Source organism: Rhinatrema bivittatum, chromosome 1 (assembly GCF_901001135.1).
Source record: "Rhinatrema bivittatum chromosome 1, aRhiBiv1.1, whole genome shotgun sequence".
Taxonomy (NCBI): domain Eukaryota; kingdom Metazoa; phylum Chordata; class Amphibia; order Gymnophiona; family Rhinatrematidae; genus Rhinatrema; species Rhinatrema bivittatum.
The window spans coordinates 468,594,228-468,607,309 of NC_042615.1; the positions used below are offsets into that span (position 1 = coordinate 468,594,228).

At 42.9% G+C, this 13,082-nt stretch overlaps 1 protein-coding gene across 2 annotated transcripts in view; it reads left to right on the plus strand.

Annotated features, from left to right (window-relative positions):
- PLAA (phospholipase A2 activating protein) overlaps positions 1 to 13,082 on the plus strand; it is a 207,651-nt gene that overhangs the window by 70,137 nt on the left and 124,432 nt on the right. For both annotated transcript variants that reach the window (XM_029606392.1, XM_029606383.1), the window contains exon 5: positions 10,033 to 10,200. In XM_029606392.1, the coding sequence (XP_029462252.1) occupies positions 10,033 to 10,200 (168 nt within the window). The remainder of the gene's footprint in view (positions 1 to 10,032; positions 10,201 to 13,082) is intronic.

Below are 13,082 nucleotides of genomic sequence, written 5' to 3' on the forward strand. Positions count from 1 at the left end.
ACTGATGGGAAAAAAGAGGAGGGACCATATAACCGAAACTCTAGCAGACTTACATTGGTTACCTATCGAATACAGGATAAAATACAAGGCCTTATGCACCATACACAAACTAATATATGATAAAGAAGCAGACTGGCTAAACACAGCCTTACGAGTACACGTTCCACAGAAAAACCTCCGCTCAGCAAACAAAGCACTACTAACAATCCCTTCAGTAAAGTCAGCAAAATTAACCCAAGTGAGAGAAAGGGCTTTATCATTGGCTGGACCCATACTATGGAACACGATGCCCCCTGAACTCAGATTACAGAATAATCTCAAAACTTTTAAGAAAAATTTAAAAGCATGGCTCTTTAAAAAAGCCTTCACTAAAGAGTGTGGAGGGTAGAGAATGAAAGTACAGGGTAATGCAGATGAGAATGAATTTACTCAATCCTACATTTAAGAAGTAATATCTCAAAGAGATAGTAACTCAATAATATACCTGGACTTGACCAACATTACTCAAATAATGATTTTATTTATGAAATTGTAACCGAACTTTATTGGCACCTGTTAGAATGTACGATATCCTACATTTACTTACCTTAGTCTATGTGCCTATTTGTAAACTGTTGCGATGGTATATAACTTAGCGACGGTATAGAAAAGTTTTTAAATAAATTTAAATAAACAATGCTTTTTTTCTGTTCAAGAAGTTTCCTTGGTTTCAAATATTATAATTAAAAAGAAAATAAATCAAAATCTCTGTCTCTTGTCCTCATCATCTTATTCAGAATGTGGGCAAATTTCTTTTTTTCTAATGATGTCCTCCCCTTTTTACCCCTCTTTCTCTGTTTTCTAGTCATGTGACTCTAAATCTGTTCCCTTCTCCTTCATCCTGCACTATTATGTCCTTTGACTCTCTCTGTTCCCCTGTTTCTCTCATCTATACCTGTCCCAACCCTCTGCCCTAGATGAATATCCTTCCTCAGTTTCCATGGACTTCTCTATTGAGTTGAATCACATTGGAAGAAAACCAAACAACTTGTAGATCTTCATGCTTATTATTCCTTCTACCACTCCTTTGCATCTGTGCTATCTCTTGATTTTTATCAAATCCAAATTATTTATTTTACTAATCATTGCCATTGCTTGTTCTTTATTAACTCTCTTCTTTGTCCCCTTATTGTTTCTTTTGTCTTCTCCTCATGTTCTTCACTGTTTCTTCACTTCTTTAATATCTCATCTGTTCACTCTGCTTCTATCTTGTTCATAGCCTGTTTCACCCTGATCTTCTGTGCTCCCTTTTTCTTAATTTTTCTCTCTCAAGTGGTCTCATCACTGTTTCTAAACCTGCCACTTCTCTGGATCTGATTTCTACCTCCGTTCTGCTGTAAGACATTTTCTCTTCCTGTTCAATCTCTGTCTTCTTAATCCCTTTCCCTCTTCTCTGGTATCTTATACAACTGTTGTAATTTGTCCTCTTTTTAAAGATGTGTCTGCATTTGTTAGACATTTCTCCATAGACCGTTTCACTGTACTAATCACCGGAACCATTGCAGCCTGCATGGAAGAATCCTAAGCATTCTAAGCATGGTGTATTGTACAGCAAGATCAGAGATATGTCACAGAAGCACCATAGCAACAAAATGAAACAGCACCACATAAAGGAATTAGCAAAAATTTGAAACTTCTGAGCAGTAGTGCCAGACATGAGGGTTGAAGCCTTAAAGATTGGCGCTACTGCTTACAAGTGTCAAACTTATATTAATTTAACCCTTTTTTATGTTTCTCTTTTAAACCAACCTTTCTTTGATCATGTTACTGTCTGTGTTGGTGCTTTCTCTTTTGTCTTTCTTTTCCAAGATTTTTGAACGTGGCTTTTTTACTTCCTAATGTGTGCTAATACAATGGACTCCTTCCAGTCTAGTTTCTGACCTTCACAGTCTATAAAATTCATTTTCCTACAACTATTTAATTTTTTTCTGTTGATAAGCAGGCTGAACTAGCAATTACATGTGGGTGATGTCACCCAATGACACCGAACGGACTTGTCCCTCCACACTAGTAGAGCTTTGAGCTTTATTGAGCATGTGCGAAAGTTCCCACACAGACTTTGCCTCTTGAATCTCGTCAGTCATTTTTATCCGAGCACAGTACAGATGTGATCTCTGTCTCTCCTACAATTTTTTTTTATGGAAATATCTAAAAACCTTTGATATATTTTTACTTCAGTTTCTTCATCTTAAGTTGCCTCTCTGCATCTGCAGTCCCACAACAGTTTTCAGTGCTACAAAAAATCCCCCATAACTTCTTAACGATGAAGATTGGCTTTCTCTTCTATCATGTCTGGGCAAAGGAAGAAATCAACTACGGTCAGCGATTTTAAAAGTTGTATCTGTGGGAAGATTTAGGTCCCTCATTGACAGCTAGGAATTGTGTTATCAATGCCATGGGATGGATCATGACCAGAAGAACTGCTATGCCTGTGGATGGATGTCCTGCACATATAGAGGTTCATGGTATTTCGAATTAAGGAACTGTATAAATCTCTCTGGAGAAGCAGTAGGTCCTCAATCCACAGTGCAGCTTCGCTGGGAAAGGAATTGAGCAGGAGCTCCTCAAAATTCCATCTGCTCAGACCAAAGCTGCGGCATCAAGTTCCACCAGCTGCCATGCATTATAGGTGAAGTGGCATCAGTCATTTGCACCATTGCAGCTTGCATGGAAGAAATATAAACATTCTAAGTATGGTGCATTGGCAACAGCACTGTCTACGTGGTTGCTGTCGGTGCCAACAGCATTTGGTGATCCACAGTGCATTAACTCACCTGATGCAACTTCCCTGGTGCCAGTGGCACATCATATTGCTCAATGCAGGATCTGCCAAGACTCCCAATGCACTGATGCACTTAATGCACCGACACATTTGAAGCATGATGCACCGATGTAATTGTAATTGATATACAACAAATTCGATGCATGATGCTCCGATGCCACACAAGCTTGCAGCCTCAAAACATAATCCCACAATGCATAATGCAGGAACCCATGGCACAGCTCTGATGCAGTCAACACACTATCATCAATTTGTGCCAGATTCCTTGACACCCATCTCCAAAGACCCATCAAGGCATCCAAGGTGTCTGTGATGAAGCGACAGCCTTAGGGTGAGTACAAGACCACAGGATGTCTGTCGTGGTACATGTGAGACCAACAACAAAGGGAAATGTAGAGGAGAGGTTCTGGAAGCCCAGTTTAGGATTTTAGGTAGAAAGCTGAAATCCAGAACCTCCAGGATAGCATTCTCTGAAATGCTTCCTGTTCCACGTGCAGGTTCCCAGAGGCAGGTAGAGCTCCGGAGTCTCAATGCGTGGATGAGACGATGGTGCAGGGAAGAGCGATTCAGCTTTGTAAGGAACTGGGCATCCTTTTGGGAAAGGGGGAGTCTCTTTCCAAATGGACAGGCTCCACCTTTACCAGAGTGGAACCAGGCTGTTGGCACTAACTTTTAAAAAGGAGATAGAGCAGCTTTTAAATTAGCACAAGGGGGAAAGCTGACAATCGCTCAGCAGTGCATGATTTGGAGGGAGGTGTCTTCAAAAGATACTAATGAAACAGGAGAGTTTTGGCATCCCAACAGAAGGTCCAATAAAAGCAAAAGTATAAAAGAATCACCTGAGTTAAAGGATTCCAAATTATGCTGTTAAGAAGAACTTTTCCCCAGGTGATAATGTCTAGCCTTCTGGTGCTGCTATCGGCTGGGAAAAATCTTGGGCAAAGTCCTAGGTTTATTCTCCAGTAACTTGAGAGATTTGGAGTCTCTCAAATGTTTCACCAATTTGTCTAGATCCTCACCAAAGAGCAGCTTATACTTGAAGGGGAGGTTATCCAACTGGTATTTGGACCAAATATTTACAGCCCAATTGTGCAACCAAAGGAGCTGATACAGAAGACACCATATTTTTGGCCCTCATATACAGCAAATCATACAAGGCATCTGCAATAAGGCCAGCCCAGACTCAAGGCGATCTGCTGCCTCCTCCAATAGGTTCCCCTCAGAATCCGCTGCTAGAATCTGTGCCATAAAACTATTACAAACCACATACCATATGGCTAACTCAGACTCTTCAAAATTTATCTTGAGATAAATCTCCATCTTTCTATCCTGAGAATCCTTAAGAGCCATACAGCCTTTCACTGGGATAGTCATCGTCTTTGTAACCACCGAGGCCAAGGCATCAACCTTGGGTACCTTTATCAAGTTCAGGGCCTCTTTGGAAGGGGATATAACCTAGTCATGGCCCTGCCAACTTTTATACCAGCTTCTGGAGTATCCCATTCCTCAAAAACTAAAGCCTTGACCTTGTGATGTAATGGAAAGGCATTAGTGGGACCTCTAAGTCCCTCCATAATAGGATCCTCACATTCTTCCTCCAGCTCAACTTTCTTTTTCTTAACACCTAGTTCTGACAGAGCCTGGGGCAAAGTGATGGATAACTAGTCATGATTGAAAAGACGTATGACCTTAGGGTCATTGCCCTTTGCAATCGGGATCTTTCCCTCCTCCAGAGGATCTCTATCCTCCTAACTGTCATTGGGGATCTCTGCATGAACATTCTCCTGCCTATCTTCCTAAAAAAAAAGTCTGACTCCAAGTCAGCATCCAGAGCAGCCTCCAGCCTCCTCTTTTTTTGGATGGGATAGTGATGCAAGATGCGCTGAAGCAGCCCCCTTGCCAACAGGCCCTCTAGAACCAGGCCCTTTCTTCATCATATACTTTATACATTAATAAAACAAGCTCAGGAGAAAAAGGATCCAATTCCTTCTCTCCCAACACTTTCAAAGTAGAGGCCCCTTTCAACCCAGCACCCTGGTTCACTGCTCCCACAGAAACCAGGATCAAAAACAGTGTGTTACCATTAACTTCCCCTGAATCCTCCTGTACTGTGGGGGAAGAGGGCAAAATGACTGCTGCTGTTTTTTTAGCAGTTCTCCTCTGAGCATCAGCGGTAGCAAAGGAAGCCATGGAACAGCCTTCCCCCAGCCCACGCTTAACTTGTAGAACCGGGAGGGAAGGAATTTGACCTACCGATCTCCACATGCGAGACATCACTTCCTGCACTCAGTTGGAGTCACCAGTATCAAGCGCCACATGGTGAGGATAGTAACTTGCCTAAAAAGCTTCTCCTCCTCTGTGGCAACAGACGGCTGCAACCCGCAAGTATCACGAGCTAGTACTGCTGTCCAGTAAGCTTCCTGCTCAACTCCCTGCCAAGCCCATCTTCTTTTTCTTTTTTACTTAAAGGCACCATCTCCTCTTAATAGTAAAATGTACAAACACTCCTAATAATAAAAGGTAATACTTTCTTTTTGAAGAAGTCAGCCAGAAAGGAGCCCAGAGAAGGAGAGGAGGGACAGGGAGTGAGGGAATCTGTGTCACTGGCTTTCAGGCCTTCCTCAGTATCAGAGTCCAAGCCAGTTCAGGGCAACCAACCCTCTACTCAAAACTGCTCCACCAGAGGGATTGCCCCAAAAGGTTCTAACAACCCCTGGGAGCAATCTCTGTACCAAAAACGTCTGACTGCAGAATGGACACCCCTACCATCCACTGGAAATAGAGAATACTGCGAGGCAATAGGTGGCACAGTAGCTTAAGTACCAGAGGTACACTGAACTGGTTTGAGGGATAACAAGGAAGATGTCAAAACACTTTGAACCCATTTTCCTGTAAGCCTAAGCATTTGCTGAAATACGTGCTCCACCTCAGGCCTCGCCAGTTCTTCTGTTTGGGTACACCTCTGTGCTGTAGTGGCCTACCATTCTCAGGTGGCTAATAAACCAATCTCTGTTCATCCATTGTTGTCTCACTTCAGGAAAGGCCTATGGCATGTCAAACCCCTAGTACAAAAACATCTGTTCCACTGGACCTGAATATAGTCCTTTCCCTACTAATGAAGCCTCTTTTTGAGCCTCATTGGAGTCAGCTTGAAATGGAAAGTGGTGTTTCTCAATGCAGTGGCTTCATCTAGAAGAATTAGCGAATGTCAAGCTTTTGTCCACTATCCTCCATACATGCAATCCTTCCACAACAGGGTGCATCTTTGTATGTACCCAAAAGGTCATCTCGGCTTTTCATATCAATCATTTCATTACATTACCTATTTTCTTTCCTAGGCACTATGCACATGAGGGTGAAAAGGCCCTATTTACTCTGGACTGCAAAAGTGCCTTGGCATATTACAAGAAATGAACTCACTGTGCCAGAAAACCTTCCAACTGTTCATCTCATACAATCCCTATCAACTAGGAGTAGCAGTTGCCAAGCATATCTTGTCTAATTGGTTGAGTGCATTCATTACTGCACCTTAGCAGGCCTGCAAATCACAAATTCTGTGAAGGTTCATCAAGTGAGAGCCATGACAGTTTCTGTTGGACATCTTTGAGAAGTACCTATTGAAGATGTCTACAAAACTGCAATTTGGTCTTCCATTCATACCTTTGTGTCACACAATTGTCTTGATAACATTGCAAAGACTGACAAATTTGGACATGCTATATTGCAAAGTCTGTTCTCGCTGTAGTCCACTCTGCATGGTGAGGGCCGGGTTGTTTACTAAATAAATGCTCCGCTGCAATCCTCAGTTTGGGACTCCCTACATATAATGGCTTATTCAGCCTGCTTATTGATGAAAAAAAGCTAGTTTGCTGTAAATGTTGTTTTCTGTAAATAGCAGAATGAATTAGCCATGAAATACCCACCCGCCTCCCTGAAGAGTAAACTACATACATAGATTAGCTCTAGTATGGACTGAGGAGACTAATGAAGCAATGCTCCTGCAGGAAATCTTGCACATGCTCAGTAGAGCTCAAAGCTCTACTAGCTTGGAGAGATGACGTCACCACATATAATGGCTAAATCATTCTGCTATCTGTGGAAAGCACTGTTTACCCTAAGCAGACTTGCTTTCTGTTATAGCCATTTAATCATGGTGTTCTATTGTCCCTATCCTACTGGCCTTCTGTTGCTTTGGTTTGTCATCATTCTGTTTTCATTTCTTTTCTTTCCTCTTTAGGTGTCTCTGGCCAGGTCTAGAGTTGGTTCTCCTTTTATCTGTCTAACCCTTCCTTTGAGCTGTCTTCCTATAACTATTATTCTGACCTTTCATTTCTTTCAATCAGTGTTCCACATGGCTATGTTCTGTCCTGGGTCTTTTGCAGTTTTTTCTATATTCATGGGCTTTCTCATTTTCTCTCTCAGATGTTCTTATCTCTCATTTGCTGATGACATGCAGATCTTCCATGCTTTTTCTCATATCACCCCTCCTGGTGCATCTGTTTTCATATCTATCAGTTGTCTCTACTTGGATGTACTCTCACTGAACCTGAAACTGAAATCCTCTCTTTGCTAGTCTTTCCAAGCATTCAACACCCACTTGCTGGGCTTTTGTCTTTTGCCTCTATGTCGCACCTTGCCTTCTCAGATTCTGCCAGGAACCTTGGGGTTACTCTTGATTTATAAGCATCATTTCACTTTCACTTCCTATCCAACAGTTCTTCTCTTTGCCTTCTACTGTTTAATATTCATAAACTCAGTTCTTGTTAGACATTTTACAGCCATGGTCATCTTCTTCAAGTTATTTTCCTTTTCTGTCTTGATTACAGTGATAGTCTCCTTGTTGGTTTTCTTTAATCTTCTTTTTGCCCTTTTAAATTCTTTGGAAGTCTGCCATGAGATATCTTTACCGATTGCACAGTCACTTTCATGCTTCTTCCACCAACTCCCTGTTAGGTAGCGTTTTCTTTTCCAATTTCTGATTTTTTTTTACTTTCAAATGTCTAATTGATCTTTTTCATCACTATTCTTTTTTCATCATTATTCTGTTTCATATACTCTTTGCTGCCAGTTTTGTGCTCTCCTGGCCCTAAGCAAGCATCCTCTCACTTTTGTGCTTTCTTTTTGTTCCCTATCATTGGAATAAGCTACCTCTTGACCTTTAAGATGCACCCACTCTTTTTACAATCTTGCTTAAAAAAAACCCCCAAAAACTTCCTTTTTTAAATTAGTTTCTCAAGTTCTGTACATCCATAACCATGTTAGAACAGGAGAGATAGTGAACCAATTTTGCTGAAATTTACCATGCTGCATATCTACTAAACGTTGTCTGGCTCAGTAGTAGCAAGGATCATTTTTGGCCCCCCAGCCCCTGCAGGAAGCACAGTAGAGCAGAGAAGTGCATGATGATATTGCTTATCTTGAGACGGGGGCAGCCACATGGCCTTGAGTTTTGTGTGATTTTCCTAGCACAATTGAGGAGGCTGTGAGGAAGAATGGCCAAGGAGCAGTGCTGAACGATGAGTTGTCCTTTGCCCACCAATGCTTATCAATTAAATGTTGAGTACTGGTGGGGACTGAGAATGGAAGTTCACTGGGATAAAGAGGAAGAATATGAAGAATGCATTCTCTCTCTCTCTCTCTCACACACACTCTCTCTTCACGTCGGCGCTGTCCCCTCCCCCTTGCACAGGTCACACCTGACCCTGTTTTGCCTTTCAACTTTGTCTTCCCTTCCACTATTCTACAGTTCCACATTTTTGTCTACAAATTAAACTCTTTTCTATGAGCTATTCTTGTAAGGCATTCTGGTTAGGATGCCATAAGAAAAAATGGATAAATCACATGCGTGTTACAGTTCAGTATAGTTGTTGCTTTTGCAAAAAAAAAGGTATTTCTGTGCACTGATATTCCTTGTTTTGCCTTGGGACTTTTGTTTTCCCCAGTAAGACCTACTTCCTCTTGCAATCCTTGAATTGACTGGCCAGTAGATACCGAGCTCCTGCTATGCTGTGCATTTTCTGGCAGCTAGAACTAATCAAATTAACCTGATGAATATCTCAGAAATGTTTTAAGAATATTTTTATTTAAGCTGTTATTGATTGCATATTATTTTAATTGCTGCCTAGTTATGTTATTGTGCTTTTAGAAATATTGTATAAAATGAAAATGTACACTGCTGCAACACTGGAGTTGTGGTATAAAAATTTTGTAAACAATAGTGAGGACTGGAATACATATTCTCCTGGTCTCGACAAGAAGGTGTAATTTTGCAGCATTCAGTATTGTGACTGGTTTGGAAGCCAGTGCCTTGGGCTATCATTGACTATATAGGACTAGCTCAGAATTCACTAGAACTCTCCAGTCAATGCTGGGCATGCAGAGGAACCAGATCTGTGTCAAGGTGCTGTCCCTGCTGTGCACATCCTTGTGAGGACAGCTTATCCTGAGCCTCCCCAAGCACTAGCTACATACAAAGAAACTTGTCTAGATAGTGTTAATTATATTAATCCTTATTTTTTACCTGTTGGCTGTATGCAAATTGCATCTTTTCTGTTCGCTGTTCTACTTGTTAATTAATGTCTTAATTTTTTTTTTTTTTGTATATTTAGTCTGTAGGGACATTTCTAGGAACTATGTGATCCTTGGGTTTTATGGAGTCTCAGTATCTCTAGAAGCCATCAGAGAATAGCTTGCAAGCAGGAACCCAGTTGGCAAGTGGGAGGTTGCCAGTATAGAGACGCATGTTGGTGCAGGCAGACATGAGCACTGCTTGGGGGACTGCTCTGTTTCATGTCCACAATGGGCGATAGAGGTAGTACTAAGATGTTTAATGACAACTAGCACTGCTTATAACTTCAGAGATACTGTCTCCTTCCACCATATTGTGGGTGCATGGGAGAGTAGTGCCCTTTTTCAGGGCACTTTGTAAAGTTTTCTAAGGGGAGAAGGCAATATTTACAGTGTTAGAGATGACTAACTGAGGCAAGGAAGTAAATTGTCCAAGGAGAGCAGGTAGAATGGACATTAAATCTCAGGAGTATTTTTTTACTCCTGTTTTAGTCTACCTACCACTTAAAAAGAAATGTCAGTCCTAAGGAATTATATTCAACTAATACTAAAAATTCTTATGTTACATGTATTTTACAAATTCATTGTGTTGCATTCCCTGCTGTCTTTTTTTTTTTTAACTGCTGTTGCCTTGATTTTTGAAGGGCACGAGGACTGTGTGAGGGGACTGGCCACTCTCAACAAGACTGAGTTCCTCTCCTGCTCTAATGATGCCTCTGTTCGAAGATGGAATATCTCTGGTGAATGTCTTCATGTGTGCTTTGGCCATACCAACTTTATTTACAGCATTTCCGCCTTTCCAGGGAGCGAAGGTGAGACACTCCACTGCTCATCACCTTTATGTCCAGCAATAAGAGGAAAGTGAAGCAGCTTTTTGGTGTATTTACCAGAGGTAGATGTATCAGTTTTGTTTTAGTGCAGAAATTGTTGCATTTCTTAGCGTCTAATCAGATGAATCCAGAACCAGTTGGTTATGCACCTCTACCAGCAGATGGAGACAGAGCAAAGCTGACATCATAGTATATATACTCTTGCAGTGAGATCAGCCTGCCAGTATTCTCCGTCTCCAGCAGATGGTGGATGTGCATCTCCCTACTGGGGATTGCTTCAAGTTTTAGAAGGAGAAATAAAAGGAAATTTAATTTGTCCTACTGTCCTGCAGTGATACCAAATGGTCCCTCTCCCAGTTGAGAATTCCCAGAGGAGATTTCCGTTGTCCCTCAGATGAGTGCTTTGGTCTAGGTAGCTGGTTTTCTCAGCCGGCATGGACTTAAAACAGCTGAAAGGCAACGGGTGCGGGAAGCCAAGCACAGTGGTGATGGTATATGCCCTTTCCCCCTGTAGCCAGAGATGGTCTCTGTATTCAGCCAGGAAATGCTGAGCTCAGGTAAGACGAAAAAAAAAAGCCAAAAAGACAGAGTAGAAGGATTTTTTTGTAAGGCCTCCCCCTTGTTCCAGTCTCAGTGCTTGGCGCACTGTCCTGATGTTTGTTCCTGCCCCCAAGGGAGGTTAAGGGACATGGACTGCCTGGAGGGTTCAGCAGCCCGAGTGGGCTAGGCCACGCTATTAGGCTTTTCTCTGTGTGCCACATGGTAGGCCACGGCAGCATTTTCACGCACCTTTTCCTGCGTGTTAAGCTGCCCTGTTCAGGATCGTCTGTGTGTGTGCAAGTGCATCTGGCTGTGCATCCAGTTTTTGGGCACTTAGTTGGAAGCCTGCTTAGGTGTCCATCTGATAGCGGCTTTTGTGTTAGGCGCACGAGTGCCTGTGTGCACAACTTAGGCCTGTTGTTGAGCGCTTAGTTTTGGGACACCTAGCCTTGGGATGCCTAAATTTTGGGCGGCTACATTTTGGACATATATATTTTACAGCATGAATTCAGTAAACACACACCTTCAGTCACCTGTTAAGCATACTGACAGTCTGGTGGCACCTGTGGCTAAGAAACCTTAGCGTCTTTCCCTCTGTGCTGCCTATCATATTCGGGCAACTCAGCCTGGCATGCCTTCAGACTTGTGCCAGCACTGCTTAGAGGCTCAGGGAGAATTATCTGTCTCTGATTTTACTAAGCCTGTTTCTTCCCCAGCCTGATGATGGTCTGGGTAAAGACATATCAGGAGGGGCGCCTGACCTTGGATCTCCCTTAACTGGTTCGTCAGCATGGGAAGTAGCTCAGTGGGCACAGCATAGGTGCCTTCTGGTTTTAGCATGGATCCTTCTGCCTTTTCTTGGGTAGATTTTTTTTCAAGGATTACAGTCCTTTCTTCAGACGCAGTTCTCAGCCCCGTCCAATCCTGCCAGGTCACAGATGCAGGTGTTGGCCTCCTACTCTTCCAGTACTATTCTTAACGCAGAAGTACACCTAGATTGGCAGCAAGATCTCCCGATAGGAATCCAGATGGCATGGATGATGAGGCAAATCTTGACTCTCTGGAGGATGGGGAAATTCCTCCGGGTCTGGAACCATATAGGACTATGTCTTGGTTTTTTTCAAAGAGATTTCCCAGACATTAAAGATCCTGGGAGTACCTAGGGCAGATTCCATATCCGAGCCAGAGAAAAATCTCATTTTGGTTTCTTTGAGTAAAGCCTCTTGTTTTTCCTCTGTAATGGAGGCCATTCAAGAATTGATTGATCTTGAGTGGGGTGCCCCGGAGGCTAATTTCAAAGGGAGTCTGGTTTTGGAAGGCCTGTATCCCCTGGATCTAGGAGTGAGAGAGCGTTTGTGTTTTACAAAAGTAGACGCGCTTGTCTGTGCCATCTCCAAGTGGACAACTATCCTTGTGGAGGGAGAAGCAGCCCTGAAGGATGTGCACGATAGATGGATTGAGGCCATCCTTTAGCAAGCATTTGAAGCAGTGGCAATGACCTTGCAAATAGCTTCTTGTTGTTCCCTGGTGGCTCGCTCTTGTTTATTTCTCTCTCAGGAAGTCGATGAATCTGGATTGAATTCCAGGATAGTTTTGGTGCCAGCAGCCACCTTCTTGGCAGATGCAGGGTGCGATTTGGTCCACACCTCAGCCAGAGGGGTGGCTTCAATAATAGCAGCCAGGCATCAGTTATGCCTGAGAAATTGGTTGACTGATGTGACTTCCAAGGCTAACCTTACGAAATTGCTCTTTAAAGGCTCGCTCGTGTTTGGGAGCGAGTTGTAGAAACTGGCCGGTTCCTCAGTTGCCAGATGATAAGAAGCAGAGGTCGTGCCAGGGGAATACAAGCATTTTCGACCCTACAGAGGAGTGACCTTTCGGTAGGTCTCATTCCTTTCATCCCAAACGGGGCGTGGGCTTAGGTAGTGAAACCTTCCGAGCCTCCCAATCAAGGGAGGCGCCATTCTCTTTTATCAGAGGTGGGTCGAAATCACATCGGACCAGTGGGTCCTGGAGGTGATACGAGAGGGATATGCGCTGGAGTTTTACAGTGTTCCTCGGGACTTGTTCATGGTGTCTCCCTGCCACTCCCCACAGAAGAAGCAGACATTGGAGTGTACATTATCAAGGCTTCTCAGTCTGAGGGCTGTGGTTCCAGTGCCTACATCTGAAGAAAATATGGGTCAATATTTCATTTATTTCATTGTACCCAAGAAGGAGGGCTCCTTTTGTCCCATCTTGGACCTCGAAGGAGTCAACTGACATTTGCGAGTGACTCATTTTCACATGGAAACATTGTGCTCAATGGTAATGTCCATGCAATC